This window comes from Macrosteles quadrilineatus, unplaced genomic scaffold (genome assembly GCF_028750875.1).
Source record: "Macrosteles quadrilineatus isolate MER2022 unplaced genomic scaffold, UCM_ALF_1.0 Scaffold_7__1_contigs__length_78375512, whole genome shotgun sequence".
Taxonomy (NCBI): Eukaryota; Metazoa; Arthropoda; class Insecta; order Hemiptera; family Cicadellidae; genus Macrosteles; species Macrosteles quadrilineatus.
In genome coordinates this window covers 46,486,954-46,502,712 of record NW_026542600.1, presented here as the reverse complement: position 1 = coordinate 46,502,712, position 15,759 = coordinate 46,486,954, and the positions used below count along the sequence as shown (strand labels likewise).

Below are 15,759 nucleotides of genomic sequence, written 5' to 3'. Positions count from 1 at the left end.
TTCACAGATATTTCAAATAAGTGTTGAATAAGTTCAATACTAATTTAAATTTTAGTAACTGTATTTTGTATAGGAATACGTTAGATACGGAACAGTTTTAATGCATGTGCAGATAGTATCTTAAGACATTCTTTGGATTGCTCAGTATTATTTGTTTTTCAATTTTTCACTTGCGAGTTTACCACAAAAAGTTACTAGGAATTAATTAAGTGTTTACAAGCATTTCTTTTTTATATTTTCAAGTAATTCAGATAAATAATCTGACAACCCCAAACCTTTTTTTAAATTTAACTTATTCACTTCAGCTAAGATCAAAAGCCATTTTTTTCTACAAAATAATTTATCCACCTTTCAGGCAAAGTTGGGAACTACTTGGAGCATACTTTTTACGACTTAACAACAGTAGCTCTTCACGATTGGAGAACATATGGTGAAATGAGATGCCTGGCTCAGCACAAGTACAGGATATCGACTGTAGAAGATACTCTACCTAGCCAGACATTGGAACAGGTAGAGTCAAGGATATTTATTCTGTTCAATCTATTCCTGTACAGGGCCGGATTTCCCAATAGGCCCGGTAGGCCCGGGCCTATGGGCGCAAGGTCCCAGAGGGCGCACGGCCGAGAGTAAATTTTTTTATACCTAGGCTATCTAAAAATAAAAATAAATAGTCATAGTTACTCCAAAGCATTGTGATTCTGAGGTTCATTAGAAGAAATAATTGTTAGGAAATTTAAACTATTTTTCAGAATTACGCATCAATTTCGTTACAAAATTGGTAACGAACATCGGTTATACGGGAGTAGGCTGTAGGGATGTTGAAGTTGACGAGCGCCCAAGGGGTATGCATCGTATTGCTACTGCACTGCCACTATGCTGGCTCGGCTCGGCACTACTGATAAGAGTGTTTAGGGGCGCATGCGTGCTAGACATTGTTACCACCCTCACCTCACAAAACAAAAGATATTAAATAATATTTTGATTAGTTTACAACAATCTACAGGATCAAGTTAAAATATATAATAAGTTGTGTTGCATATTAAAACAACGATGGATTTACCTTTAAAATTAACAAAAAAATATTAATCTCAGTTTGCATTAGATTTAAGAAAATTCAATACCCTCCAAAGCACCATTAATGCTGTCATTTTCTCCTCAGAACTAAGGATCGGTACGGTTGGCCGGAATATTGCTCTGTTTTGCTTTGGAAATATAACCTAGATGCAGTAAGACCATAGATTAAATGTAACTCAAGTCGACTTCTTATGACATTGTTAATTCAAACTTTTTCATGTCAATTTCTTGTTGGTGACACTGGACGTTGGTTTTGACGTAATTTTGTTTCTATTATTTTAGGGTTAGTTCTATGATTTGTGTTTTAATTTCTTATAATATAAATAGGAGACGACTTATTGTTGATGATTAGATCGTTTTATTTTGGATAAACTAATCCAAAATGATGACAAATCTACTGAAGGAGTAGGTTTAATCCATGGTATCACGTACTGTATGGAGTTCGGAATTGGAATCAATTGCCATGTTTTTCTTTCATTAATGCTCAGTGGTTGAGTTGTTTTGTTTTAGTCCCACGGCCACAAACGTGAGCATTTATTAAAAGCATACAACTGCTAATAAGTGTTTAAGACGGCATTTTGTTAAGGCTAAACAAGTCGATTCTTAAACAAAATTCAATGATTCCAACGAGGAGTGGTATTCAAGCAATTAACTTAGGCATACGGGCATGATATAGTTTTTAATAAAGGTTTGAAGGAAAGTAACTGTGATCAGACTAGGAGGCGAAAAATTATTTGGGCATAGGGGCGCAAAAACTCTAAATCCGGCCCTGTTCCTGTAATACTTCCAAACTAATATATTACTATTAAGTGGTCATGCTTCACAGCAGGGCCTTCAAATAGGTACCCTACAAAAATCTTTGTCCCTTTTAATATTATTTGTTTTGAGTTCTCTTAACCTATAACTCTGGAAAGTGATCATACAATAAAGTACCCCAAACTAGACACCCGAAAACCCACCCCCGGATTTATCAGGGAACTTGTAAAGAATTTGTACATGAAGTTATCATAACCTAACACATTTCTTTGTTTGAAGTTCATTGTTGGTGATGGTGAGTTAATGTTGTTCAAAGGTTTATTGCGGACATTTTCCATCACGAATGTAAAAAACAATACACAACGTTTCGGGATCTGGAATCTGATCCCGTCTTCAGGTGAAAAAACTTAACTAACACATTACAACTAACAATACACAAACGCCCAACCTAAGTTGGAATACACTACCGAGGGTAGTAGTCAAAAAATATGCACTGTATAGCAGTCAAGTCATGATACAACATGCAAATAATAACAAATCACAAAACACCATAATCTATAAAAGGTTTACGTACAAAAAACTCACACAATGGAACACTAACAACACCGTACGCTATGACTCCACCAATGAGACCCAATGACCAATGAGTGTCTCATTGGTGGAGTCATAGCGTACGGTGTTGTTAGTGTTCCATTGTGTGAGTTTTTTGTACGTAAACCTTTTATAGATTATAGTGTTTTGTGATTTGTTATTATTTGCATGTTGTATCATGACTTGACTGCTATACAGTGCATATTTTTTGACTACTACCCTCGGTAGTGTATTCCAACTTAGGTTGGGCGTTTGTGTATTGTTAGTTGTAATGTGTTAGTTAAGTTTTTTCACCTGAAGACGGGATCAGATTCCAGATCCCGAAACGTTGTGTATTGTTTTTTACATTCGTGATGGAAAATGTCCGCAATAAACCTTTGAACAACACTAACACATTTGTTAGTGAACTACAGAACTTGGTAGCTTGAATAAGTTACACAGCACGTATTGCCTTTGCCATTTGGACTTAGTCCTAGTACTACTTGCGGGCATTTATACCTGGACATTTGGCTTATTTTTACCTGATGACCAGAGTGCTACATTGTAGCTTAAACCATTCTGTCAGTCAGCACCATCGCAGGATTTGGAATTTTATGGAAAAAGTAAGTCAATTGTTTTATGTTGTATCCAAAATTTGTATTGATAAAATAAAATGATTACCTTATCCAACCACAGTTGTTAGTATGACGACTAGTTTCGTTACTTAGAACTTCATCAGGTCATTTAGTATGCAACCACATCATCAATATATAATTGTGGTATGTCAATAGATTCTTTTAAACAACTTTCACAATCACAATTATTGAAACATGTTATGTTGATAAAATAGTTAACAGAATGAAAATTGATAAAACTCCATTAAAACTGTACAGGCTGGCCAGCACTGTCTATCACTGCCACTGACTAAATAAAACTAACTGAATCATGATTTTTTTTCTCCTCTCCAGTGCCACCTCTATTTCAGTTGGTTTTGTTCTTCTTATTTCATACTTCTGTGATTAGTAAATTGTCAATATATGTATATTTCACAGTTGTTTGTGGCGACAGTTTTGGGTGGAAAATCTTTTGAAGTGTGTTGTTTACAGAATGTGCGACCGTCGTATTGTTTCTATTAAATATTTTGGTAATGGCGTTGTTGATTTCTCCATAGTACTGTATTTTAATGTATTTCTTCTATGACTTTTTTGTTGATGTACATGTTCAATTTCTTTTGTATTATGGAATCACTCATTTGAGGTTTGTACCCGTTTACTCTGCTTGATATTGAAGTATTCCATATTATATTTCCAATAGTTTATATATTCCAATACAATATTATTTTAAAAGTAGCGTTTTGAAAAAGAAATGTACTATATCAAGTCTCAGTTTTTACTTTATGTATGTTTTTCTGATAATCTGACATCCATTTCCATCTAAGCACCCTTCTGCACTTCCGTGTATATTACGTGAATTTTGTGAGACTGAACTGTACCAAATATGAACTCCTTCATACTAGTGCCTATATTAGTGTAAAAATATGTTTCGAAAGTGCTTTGCTGTCTTAATGAAACAATCATTTTCAATCTATAGGCCTATTTATATTTAAAGATTTTCATATCAATTTACCACTATAACCAAGCAGTCTTGAGAAAAAGCTTATCGTAAAAAAACCTTATGCATTACACTGTTTCCCTTTCTGTAGCCAAATTTACAGATCAGAAATGTTCAATTCAGTACCTTGTTTCAGGGATTGGATGTTTTGGAGATAATGAGGAATATTCATATATTTGTCTCCAAGTACCAGTACAACCTCAACAACCAGATATTTATAGAATACTCCAGCAATAACAAACATCTCAACACCATCAACATCCGACACATAGCCAACTCCATCCGAACCCACGGCACTGGTATCATGAATACCACGGTGAGTCTTAGTCCATTACTAAACGCTAAGTGTACAATCAATCAATCAATGTACAAGTGTATGGTACCAGTTACTAACCATACGTTAAATATTATTATACGATACACCACAACAATTTGCTAGAATATCAGTGGCCAGGTGGCCAGTGTCTATCCTTCAAAATCTGATAAAACATTTCTTGATGAAACTAATTGCAGAAATATTGATCCTTTTGTTACAAAGCAAATCTAGCTTATAGCCCAGGAATTTTAGACAAAATAATGCCCTAAAATAGAACAAATTAATAACTAGCTGATTTTTTGTGTGGTGTTAGTATGTCATTAGGTAAGTATTTTCTGAAAGTTCCCCTCACTTCCTCCGCTTGCTTCACCCAGTAAAGGGCTAGAAAGGGTCTAAGTGATATAAAAATACATAAATATTTATTGAGTGACACCAGTGTCACCGATTTTAGTGGTTTTAGTCTTAAATCATTCAGAATGAAAGTAGTCATGCTAAATAATCATCACAACAATACTTCATAGCACTTTAGGGCGTTTTATTTTATATATTTAAATTTTTTTAGTAAATTTTAGGTTATTTAAAGCGTTTTTGCTGAGAATTTCAGTTTTTGACAGCTACTACCCCCAACTTATTATTTGTTATTTTTGTCCAAAAATATATCCAAGAAAATTTTAAAATCAATGAAACAAATATATAAATCATTCGTGATTTTGGATTGGCAAAGTTAGACCGAAATATAGATATAAAGTTAAGAGCACCGAACCGCAGCGTATGAATCCTTCGCACATTTTTTACCATTTAATTTCTCATTTATTAACTCAAAATGGTCTAATTAATAAATAAACTCACATAAAGAATGCTAGTAAATAATAATATTAAAAACCCTCATATCCATGGATACGAAAAAATAAATCATAAAAACTACAGGGTGTTGAGAAATTTAAGTTTGGATATTTTAGGTTGGCAGCTCTGAAAAAAAAATGTTTGCCCAACAATGCTTTCACACCTGTTATAATGTACGTACACAGCTTTATACGTATAATACCCCGGCCGAAGCAAACCTGCAGACTAAGCAAATTTCCATTTGCCTGATTTGGATTTACACTAAAATGTGTCCTTAAAAATATCACAATTATTCCTTATTTAAATTAAATGGTACTTAGGTTTGCTGCATCAGGGAGGGTAAAAAGGTGTTTTTTTGTAAAATGTTAATAGTTTAGTATGAAATGAATCCATTTTCTAAATTTTATCAAATATATTCATAAACAAGCAAACTAACACAGTTTACTTATTCTCCATAAGAATAACATGGGAATTTTAAATTTATAGTTTTTAGAATTTTCTCCGTAACCATTAGGCGCATAATAACGCTTCAATATACTAAATTATTTAAGCTCTACAAAATGTTTTAGAAAGAAAAATGCTAAATTTTAAGTTTTTAGGGTCAAAATGGGAAAACCGAGTTGCTTACCATGAGTACTACGGTAATAGCTTATTCCCTATAGGGGAAATTCGCTAAAAACGTAATTATGTTTGAAGTTGTTTTAGAAGACTCGTGGTAGAATTGTTCATTTACAATATGTGATGTGAATAAGTAATAGAACAATTTTGTTTTATATAGGTGTTGTGATTGTTGACAAGTGGAAAATGGCGTAAATCATCACTTAAGTCTATTTTTTCACACAAACTTCATAATAAATGGACTTGAATTAAAATACAGTTTTGAAGCTACGCATTTTTCGCTTGGTGTCATGGAAAGCTGGAGTGTGGAGAGAGCCTTCCTGAAGCAGGGAACCTGACAAAATGTCGTCAGCCGAGGTATTTCTGCTATTTTACATGCCAGTGAAGAGCGTGGGGACAACGTTCGACATATTTAGGAAGGTAAAACATCCTTAAAGGTCCATGAAAAGTGTCAAACTTAGTATACACGACCATCGTCCATTGCTGCAGCTAATTGCGTCGCAGCGTCAGTCATCTGATTCGTCCTGTTTGGACCTAGAGGAGGGCCCTAGTCGTCTCTCTCTCTCTCGTTCAAGCATTGATTCGGTGTTTGACATTAAAGTTCACTGTTTGTTTTGTGGCAAATATGCCTTGAACTGTGCCAGTACAAAACTCCCACAAAAATATAGAAAGGTTTTACCCTACCAATATTTAACTCCGTCTTACCCCGAATAGCCGGTGTTGGAGACTTAGTAGCCGCCCAAGCAAAGTATTGCCGTGACTGTTATTCAACATTTTTTTGAAACCCATCAGAAAAAGGTGTAGGTAGACTGAAAAACGTCACTACAAGAGATGCATTTTTAAAATTATGTGGTTACATTGAAAATAACGACGAATCCCAGTTTAGCGTCACTGATGAGCTACCTAGAAAAAATGGAAGAATTTTTACCAGGAAATGAAATTTACAGTTCATAATACTTAGTTAGGAAGCTGTCCGAGCATTTTGGAGAGAAAATTACATTTTCGGTAACAGTTGTAACGTTGAGTGATACTTCTCACAAATTATTACGGGCGTCATGGAACGCTGATAGAATGACAGATTTGGAGACCAAAAATAGAAGAAAATAGTTGAAGAGGCTGCCCAGATTATTAGGGAAGAGATGAGGCATCTAAACTCAACTTGTTCTGCAATGGGTAGCCGCTGTTTTGGAGGCTGCGCCAATGGACCTCCCACATCTCTGTAGGATGATGAAGATGTTGATGCGGGATTGTAGTTACAAGAAATATTGAATGTAGGTAAAGAATATGCTTTATTTTGGACGGGTTGAAATTCACCCCAAGAAACTGATCCGTACTTTTTTCTGAAATGTGCAGGAAAAATTATCAACTTATCTTAGCTATTTTTTTTATTTGTTGATATGTGAGTATTAGTTGTATATAAGATTAAAAAAAAAAATAAGGTAAAGAAATTCCAATATAACATATCTTACAAATGATGCAAGAGTTTTATTTATTTTTGTATATATTTTTTTTTACAAAAAATAAAATATAGGTATCAAATAAAAGGCCTTAAAGTGCTACGAATTATTGTTGCGGCAATTCTTTAGCATGACCACTTTCATTCTGGATGATTCAAGACTAAAACCACTAAAATCGGTGACACTGGTGTCACTCAATAAATATTTTTGTATTTTTACGTCACTTAGACCCTTTCTAGCCCTTTACTGGGTGAAGCAAGCGGAGGAAGTGAGGGGAATTTTCAGAAAATACTTACCTAATGACATACTAACACCACACCAAAAATCAGCTAGTTATTAATTTGTTCTATTTTTTGACCTAAAGTGCCTGGGCTATTATTAATCTAATTAGTGCTGCTTCATAGTATGTGTAATTCAGGCCCACTTTTATAAACGGGCAGACTGGGCATATGCCCAGGTGTGCCTACTGGGTGCCCCCAAACCACCGCCAGCCAGCACGGCGGAAAAAAGGGGGCGGGGCGCTGCTCTTGGGTTTGCCCAGGGCTCCACTGACCCTTAACGTGGCCCTGGTGTTATTTAGTGAAGTTTAACACCTGGTAATATTCGTAAAGTTCCAATCGTTCACTATATGATTTTCAGTCTCACAGTCATATGAGTAATCTGTGACCTGACACCTATTTAATTTTTAGAAGTGCACTTGCATACACTGATGTGAAACTGGTTTAACAAAGCATAGTCGGGAAGATGGAAAGGGCTTCCCAAAATATTGCTATCACTCTTTATGTAGTAGAATAAAAGTAATTTTTTAGCACCAGATAGCAGATATACGTGAACAACGGCATAGTACCAGCGGTTAACTTTTTCACTAAATTAGCTCATGAGGGAGAATAATGCATAATGATTCTGGTTTTGGTCAGAAATCAATCGATATTGTTTCTTAAAGCTGCTGTGTAGAGTGTAGGCCTACTTTAAATTTGACAATCCTAGTGAATTTGGAAACTATGCACAATATACTAGGAAATATGAATCATATCTGGAATGCCTTTGCACAGGTTTAACTTAAACTTTTCTTTCATCCAGGAGTTAAATACAACCCAGAACTAATAATTGTTACTGAAATTTTTAAACCCCCATCTTATTTTACTAATTAAATTCATTTGTATATTTTAGAATGAGTTTATTAAAATTTTACTTACACTAACAGAATTATGATCTGATTCATAATTTGCAGGTGAACTTCACATACCAATTCTTAAGAAAGAAACTGATCACCTTCTCTCAGTTTCTTTATGATGAACATATCAAATCTCGTTTGATGAAGGACCTTTGCTTCTTCCGAGATAACAAGGAACAGTTGGATTCAAAATATTCCTATGAGCGAGCGGAAAAGTTCAATAGAGGAATCCGTCGTCTTGGCGTCACTCCGGATGGTCTGACCTATCTTGATCAGTTCAGGATTTTAATAACCCAAATTGGTAAGTTTTGAGTGTTAAATTCAGCACATCACTATGTTTGTTTTGCACTTTGCAGTAAAATCAGATTTTTTCAAAGAAAGAATAGCACTTTATTGGATAGGGTTTGATACAAATGTACATAGGGCTGTAGTAATATGAGCAATATCTTTATTACTGTTTGCATTTGAAGCCCCAAGACAAAATTTTCCATTCATCAGTTGACTAGCTCAGATTTTCCCTGATGGTTCATAGGTGCGCTTATCACTCAAGCTATCACCCAAATTATCTATAAAAAAGTTCTCATAATGGCCCCTATGATTTAGATTTTCCAAAAGTTGTATATGTGCAGTGCAACCTCAATGTAACAAACCTGAGTATATCGAATTCCATTACGTAACAAATATTTTACAACCCTCTCAAACTTTCCATAAGAATCAATAAAAAATTCACCTCTACATTGAAAACATTGTAAGACCTCAATATCACACATTTTTAATAATCTGGACAAACATAAATCAACCCTTATTTAACAAATTTTGCATAATTAGAACAACAACATTCCTAAGACAAACCTCATCATGATAGTATGCATGTAACATTATGATTTGATGAGGTTGAATATTACTGAGATGGTCTTCGAACCTTGATGTAGCCAAATTTTCAGCTTTTCTAACCTTTATTTATCAAACCTCATTTTGAGGAAATACTAGAATCAACAGAATCAGGATTTGTCCCTCGGGAAATGTTATGTATCGAGATTGCACTGTATCATAAAGTCACTACTTTTAATCTGAATTAAAAAATAAGTCAATTTATTCATCCTACACACAACAACACCATGTTTCTATTAGGTAACGCCATGGGGTACGTACGCATGATAAGGTCTGGGGGTCTCCATTGCTGCTCCAACGCCATCCGCTACATTCCTGACTTGGAGAACATAGTCAGTCTAGAGGAGTTGACTAAGGAGGAGGGATTGTCAGAGACCTGTGTACAAACTGCTGCTGCTCTAGACCAAGTCATCACCAACATGAGAAGAAATCTGACTGAGGGCTCTGAATACTTCAAGGTCAGTTATTGCTAGTGATGGGACAACATTGTTTACTAGTTCAGTTGGTTGTTTCAGTCGAACAAAACCATGGATTGAAAATATAAATCTGTTTGCATGAGTGGTGTGTTGTATCTGCTGTTTTGTTTTGATGTTTCCTCAGCTATGTTTACAAAATAATAATTAAAGCGGTTTGCTACATTTTTAGGGTCAGTAAGTTTCTTTACGCCACACTACATTATTTTGACGAACTTTCCACGCAAGGATTTAGTCCAGAAAACAGCTGTTTGCCGCCAGCTTATTCAAATGGGGTTCCATTGCGTACTACTGTACTGCAATGAGTTTTGCCGGACACCAATCAGCTGATTATACTGTATTTAGTTGGCAGTGAGTGGTTATGAACAAAAACATAACCTCTCTTAGAGGTTATGACTAGTGATTTTTAGTCCTTTAGTTGGTGGAAATATATAAGGATTTGTACGGATTTAGTAGTATGGCGTAAACTATCGTACGTAACTCGTCCAAAATATGTGCACCGGACTCGTATGGTAATCCCGTACTCGACTTTGTCTCGCACGGGAACGACCACACTCGTCCGGTAAACACTTATTTTCAGGACTAGTAACGTAATATACTATTCCATTGTCATTTAATTCTATTGTAGAATTGTTGTCAAGCTCTTTCCTCTCACTATTGATGGTATCCCATATGGCTTTGGCTTTGTTTTCTGCTTGTTCAATGTATGCATCACTTGTTTCTTGCCTTGCCTTTTTTTAATTTTTGGACGTAAGATTTCTTTTTATCTGTAGCTATCTTCTTGTCATCAGGATGACCAGTTAGGAGAAATTTGTCTTGTAATATTAAAAACTCCTTTTTAAGTGTCATAATTTCTTCACCATACATCAGTCGTTTACCCCTTTTTTGTGTAGTCCGAAATCTTTTTTTTTGGACATGCATTATCAATTGCAAGCTGCAGCGTTTGGTTGAAGTTAAAGTAGGCCTCTTCCACATCATTTGTTCTCAAAACAGGTTCCCACGTTACAGTGGAGAGCTCATTTTTTAAGATCAGCAGATTGTTGTGGTTAAGGTTCCGTCGTGATGTCGTGATTGTTGCTGCTTTTGTTTTTGGAAGGTCCAGTGTGCAGTATTGTCCTGTGTGGTCTGATAGACCTGTGTGAGAGACCACAACTTTAATGTGAATATTTGAACACACCATATCAACTGTGGATGCTGAGGTCTTTGAGATTCTTGTGGCTGGGAGCTCTAGTCTTCTTATGTTATACCCATCCAATAGCGAATTTAGTGTAACAGATTCTCGAGAAGCCTCATCCAAACTGTCAATGTTAATGTCCCCCATGATAAGTGTGTCAGTTCTCTGAGTAGGAAGGCTGTCTAGTGCATCTGACAGAACTTGTAGTGACGTATCAAGGTCAGCACAAGGTGGTTGATAGACTACAAGGAGGGAAAGGCTCTTCTTCCTGTTTATGTCTATTTTTATTGCTGTTATTTCACATACTATTTCCAAGCTGTATCCTTCTATCTCTATTTTGGTTTTGTTGGTTATATTGTTATGCTTGTAAATAACAACCCCTCCTTTGTTATGTTCTTTCCTTCCATATGCACTGATAAGTGTGTAGTCAGCTAATTTAGCATGGTGTATTACATTACTTTTTAGTCCATCCTCTGTAAGAATTACAAAGTCCGGGTTAGTGCTTTGTAGAAGGTGTTCCAGTCTTTCAATTTTGTTTGTCATCCTGTCCATGTTTTGGTGAAAGAAGGTAAGTTGATTTGTATTTTTACTTATTTTATTTTATTTGAACTTGCTGTCTTCTTTGAAGGTTAGCCTGTGTGCTGGGTGCATCGTGTTTACAAAGATTCTGGTTTTGAATCTTTTGAGTTTGCTTGTTTTTCTTGGGTAAAGGTCTAAAAAATTCTTGTTTTGGTGTGTTTGGCCATCCCTCTTTTGTTTTGGTGGCGAATATTCAATTGGGAAATGGACCTGTGCTTGTGTTATTATGGAATGACTTTTATTGTGCGTAGGGGTGAGTGGTGGAGAAGATTGGCTGGGTGGATTTATGTAGAGATCTTGTGGGTTGGTCTTGTGACGGTTTGGACGGTCTTGTGAAAGTTTTTGTGCCGGGGTTTGGCTGGCTCCCCCAGTATGCTTCATGAAAAAGTCATCCAAAGTTTCCTGGTCGCCTCGTATTCTTGCTGTCGTAGGTGGAAGCCTCTCTTTTTGAGTCAGTTTTTTAGAAGGAGTTTGGCTGTTTCTCCCGGTCATATCCGGGTTCAGTTTTTTTAGAAGGAGTTTGGCTGTATCTCCTTCTATTTTCTTGTGTCAAGATGTCAGCATCGCATTTCTGTTTTACACCATCTACCTGTAGGCCTATTTCTACATTGGCCGGTTCTTCAAGCCGAGCATTGTTTTTGGCTACTTGGAGAGATACACTGAAATGGTTCCTTTCCTTCATATCATAATATATACTTTTCAGTTATGAATAAATAGTTATGTATGTAACATGTGCTTTGTATTTATTAATTGGCGACGTGGATAAAGAAAAGATATTAAACCTTATTACCTTCAATGTATTACCGTTTAATATTTAATTACCTATTTTAATTGTTCATATCTTCACTAGTCAACTACATAATGGAAATATTACAAAACATTGACTCAATAGCAGATTTGAAGAAAGTACGGACTATTTTAAAGGACAGATTACAATGGCAGACAGACTAATCTGGGGTGACAATATTTCGGTACTTTGTGACCTAAGTTTGGACATGTTTTAAACATCAGAATGTAATATAACATCGATATCTATTTAGCTTAGAATATATTCTCTAAGGCACAATGTTTGATTGCCGGTGACTGTCAAAGACTGTCAAATAGCAGCAAAGAAAAAAACCCTTACGATAGGTGACAGTGCTACCGGACCAGCCAACTGGTTTCGCCCCGATAGGGGTGACATGGACTGGACATGGCAGCTATTGTGTTAAAGAGTAATTTCAAGTTGTGTCTATAACATTCTGGAGTTCCAATGTTAATCAAGTCTATTTATCTTCCATACTGTGTTGCTTTATATGATCCAAACTGAACCTATCCTATGTTGAAATTATTAAGGAAATTGACAGGAAAGTAGGCTTACGTTTAAATAAGCCCATAGAGACACATAAAACATCACAAAAGTAAAAGAAGAAATTTTCGTCAAAACAGATGAGTGGTTGAAAAAGTGGTCAGTGACCACGAAAATTTCCACTTTTACTTTTGTGATGTTTTATGTGTCTCTATAGACTTATTTAAAAGTAAGCCTGCTTTCCTGTTAATTTCCTTAATAGTTCCTGACAAATGCCCTATCTTTTTATCAGATAACCTTATGTTTAAAATTAGTTCAAGATCAATCAGTAGTTTTATTTTAATTAGTATCTTATGTAACAATGAAATACGTATTGTTACGTTACAGCTATTGGTTGATGTATTTGCTCCTGTACTGAGAGACAAGAAGAACAGTCACTTATGGAACTTCCACATGATTGTGCCTCCATTGACGATCAACTTTTGTGAGCACATGATAACAGCTAAGGAAAAGATCAGCAAGAAGAGTAAAGTTGGTGCTTCCTTTACAGATGACGGATTTGCAATGGGTAACTGCTCTTTGGATATTAAACATGATTACCAACATTAGGTCAGACACAAATACGTATATTTGTCCTCACTTAAGCTTTGTTCTCTCCAATGCCATGCTGAGAGCATGTTAAGGATATTTTTAAACTGATTGAAGAAAGGGTTGTACATTGTACAATGTGTTCTTTGAGTTAAGTACACTTTTACTTTTTCTATCATTTCCAAAATGTTTTCTGATGGGACCCTGCGGTAAATTCTTTTCTTCATGAATGAAAATCAAGATGTTTGGGTAATAATGATAATTTAGTCCCAAGTCAAATTATCCTATTTTAAGACATTATGTATTTTAAAAGCCATACGTTATGAAATATGATATAAAGTGTCTCAGTAGCAAACCAATTTTTTTAGGCATATTTACTCTTGTAAAGCTCAATGATTCTGAGGACTATTGAATTGAATTTTTCAACCAACCTCTTCTTGTACGGATTTACAAACCAGCCCAAACCAACTAATAGAGTGAATTTTTTTTCAAGGAACAGGTTTGACCCCAAAAATCTAAGTATTGGCATTTAAAAAAATATTACAGTGGAACTTGGATAATTCGAACCTCAAGGGACCAGCTAAAAACTTCGAATTATCCAAAAATTCGAATTAAATAAGTTCTTATAACCAGGGCCGTAAACAATAAAAACACGTTTTAAATTCAAACTATTAACTTTATTGATACTATTTGAACATTAATTTATTGAATAATGCCTATTACAGTAATAGTATACAATAAAAATAACTTGCAATCGCTCAAACGACAACGAAATTATGTACAAAACTAAAATTAACTAACCTTAAAATGTCCTCAGCAATAGCTGAACTGCACGCAAACTTCACACGATTACCAATAGTCCAAAGCAAAATATTAAGCAAAATAGGCCCTATACAGGACAACAGGACAGAAATAGAAAAATATCGGCCAAAGAGAACTAAAAGTTTGGAGACCGTATTGACTGATTGTTAAACAAAAAACATATCAAATCTAATTTATTGTTTTACAAAAAAAGAAGAGATTTTGGCTTGTTTCTTTGAGTTTAATCTCTCGGCCATGATAAATGATTCTAAAACATCTAATGATTTAAACTGTACATCACCGACATCATTTCTGCTCTCCACAAATCGCCGAATTTCTCTCAGGTAGGTCATGGCGTCGGCTGCATTCGGTACTGGCGTTTCTTCTTCATCGGCCGGTGACCCGACGATCTCGTCCCCCGATCCATCGTCATTTTGTTCCTCGGTGTCGAGGACTTCTGCTACGATGTCGGCGTCAGTTAATTCACCGCACACAGCGACATTTTCGTCTACATTAAGAAAGTCCTCGTACAAGATGGTTTGATTGGGTGCCACATCCTCCCAGCCGTCGATTGGTAGAGTTTCGTCCGTTACAGTTTCTTCGGCGCTTTCTTCGTCGGTTTTAACAAAACCTGCCTTTTTGAAGCAGTTTTTTATTGTTTCCGGCTTCACTTTGTCCCACGCTTGTTTGCACATTCGCGATGCTTCTAAAATGTCCAGCTTTATTTTGAGGGCGTTTCCTTCCCCGGACAGGATATTCTCGACCAACAAACCCCTGTAAAAGTGTTTCAAGTTTTTTATGATCCCTTGATCCATGGGCTGGACAACAGAGGTCATGTTGGCTGGGAAAAAAACCACTTTGACATTTTCCATGACAGGTATGGTGTTGTGTGCCGTGCAATTGTCAATGAAAAGGAGAACCTGTCGATTTTCTTTAACAAACCGTTTGTCCAACTTCATTAGCCACTTCGCAAAAAGGTCACTTGTCATCCAAGCCTTAGAACTGCTTACATATTCTACTGGCTTAGACTTGACATTTTTAAAGCAACGAGGATTGGCCGATTTTCCAATCATCAACAAAGGCAGCTTTTGCGAACCATCCATATTAGCACCAACCAATAGCGTGATTCTCTCCTTGCTTAATTTCCCCCCGTGGCACTTTTCGTCCTTAAATGCAAGTGTTTTATCGGGCGTGCATTTGAAAAAAAGACCGGTTTCGTCAACGTTAAAAATATTTCTCGGGTCTCTGTCCTGGATCATCTCTTCCAGATCGTTCTTCCACTGATTAGCTTCCTGCAGGTTCACCGCCCCACTTTCACCACACACTGCCTTAAACAAAATTTTATTGCGCTCCTTAAAACCATCCAGCCACCCAGTGCTAGCTTTAAAGTTTTGCTTCCCTAATTCTTTAGCAAATTGCTCAGCCTTGATTCTAATCAAAGGACCGCTCACAGGAACTTTCTTGTCTCTGGTCTGCTTGAACCATTTAAGCACACAATTGTCGACATCCGGATTTCCTGGCTCTCGCGATCGTTTCCTGTCTTTAT

The 15,759-nt window shown here is 36.0% G+C and overlaps 1 protein-coding gene across 1 annotated transcript in view; it reads left to right on the top strand.

Moving 5' to 3' along the window:
- LOC128998106 (WASH complex subunit 4-like) overlaps positions 1-15,759 on the top strand; it is a 44,231-nt gene that overhangs the window by 25,009 nt on the left and 3,463 nt on the right. Inside the window, exons 13-17 of the mRNA XM_054424102.1 lie at positions 356-510; positions 4,148-4,327; positions 8,477-8,720; positions 9,551-9,768; positions 13,212-13,392. Coding sequence (XP_054280077.1) covers positions 356-510; positions 4,148-4,327; positions 8,477-8,720; positions 9,551-9,768; positions 13,212-13,392 — 978 coding nt within the window. The remainder of the gene's footprint in view (positions 1-355; positions 511-4,147; positions 4,328-8,476; positions 8,721-9,550; positions 9,769-13,211; positions 13,393-15,759) is intronic.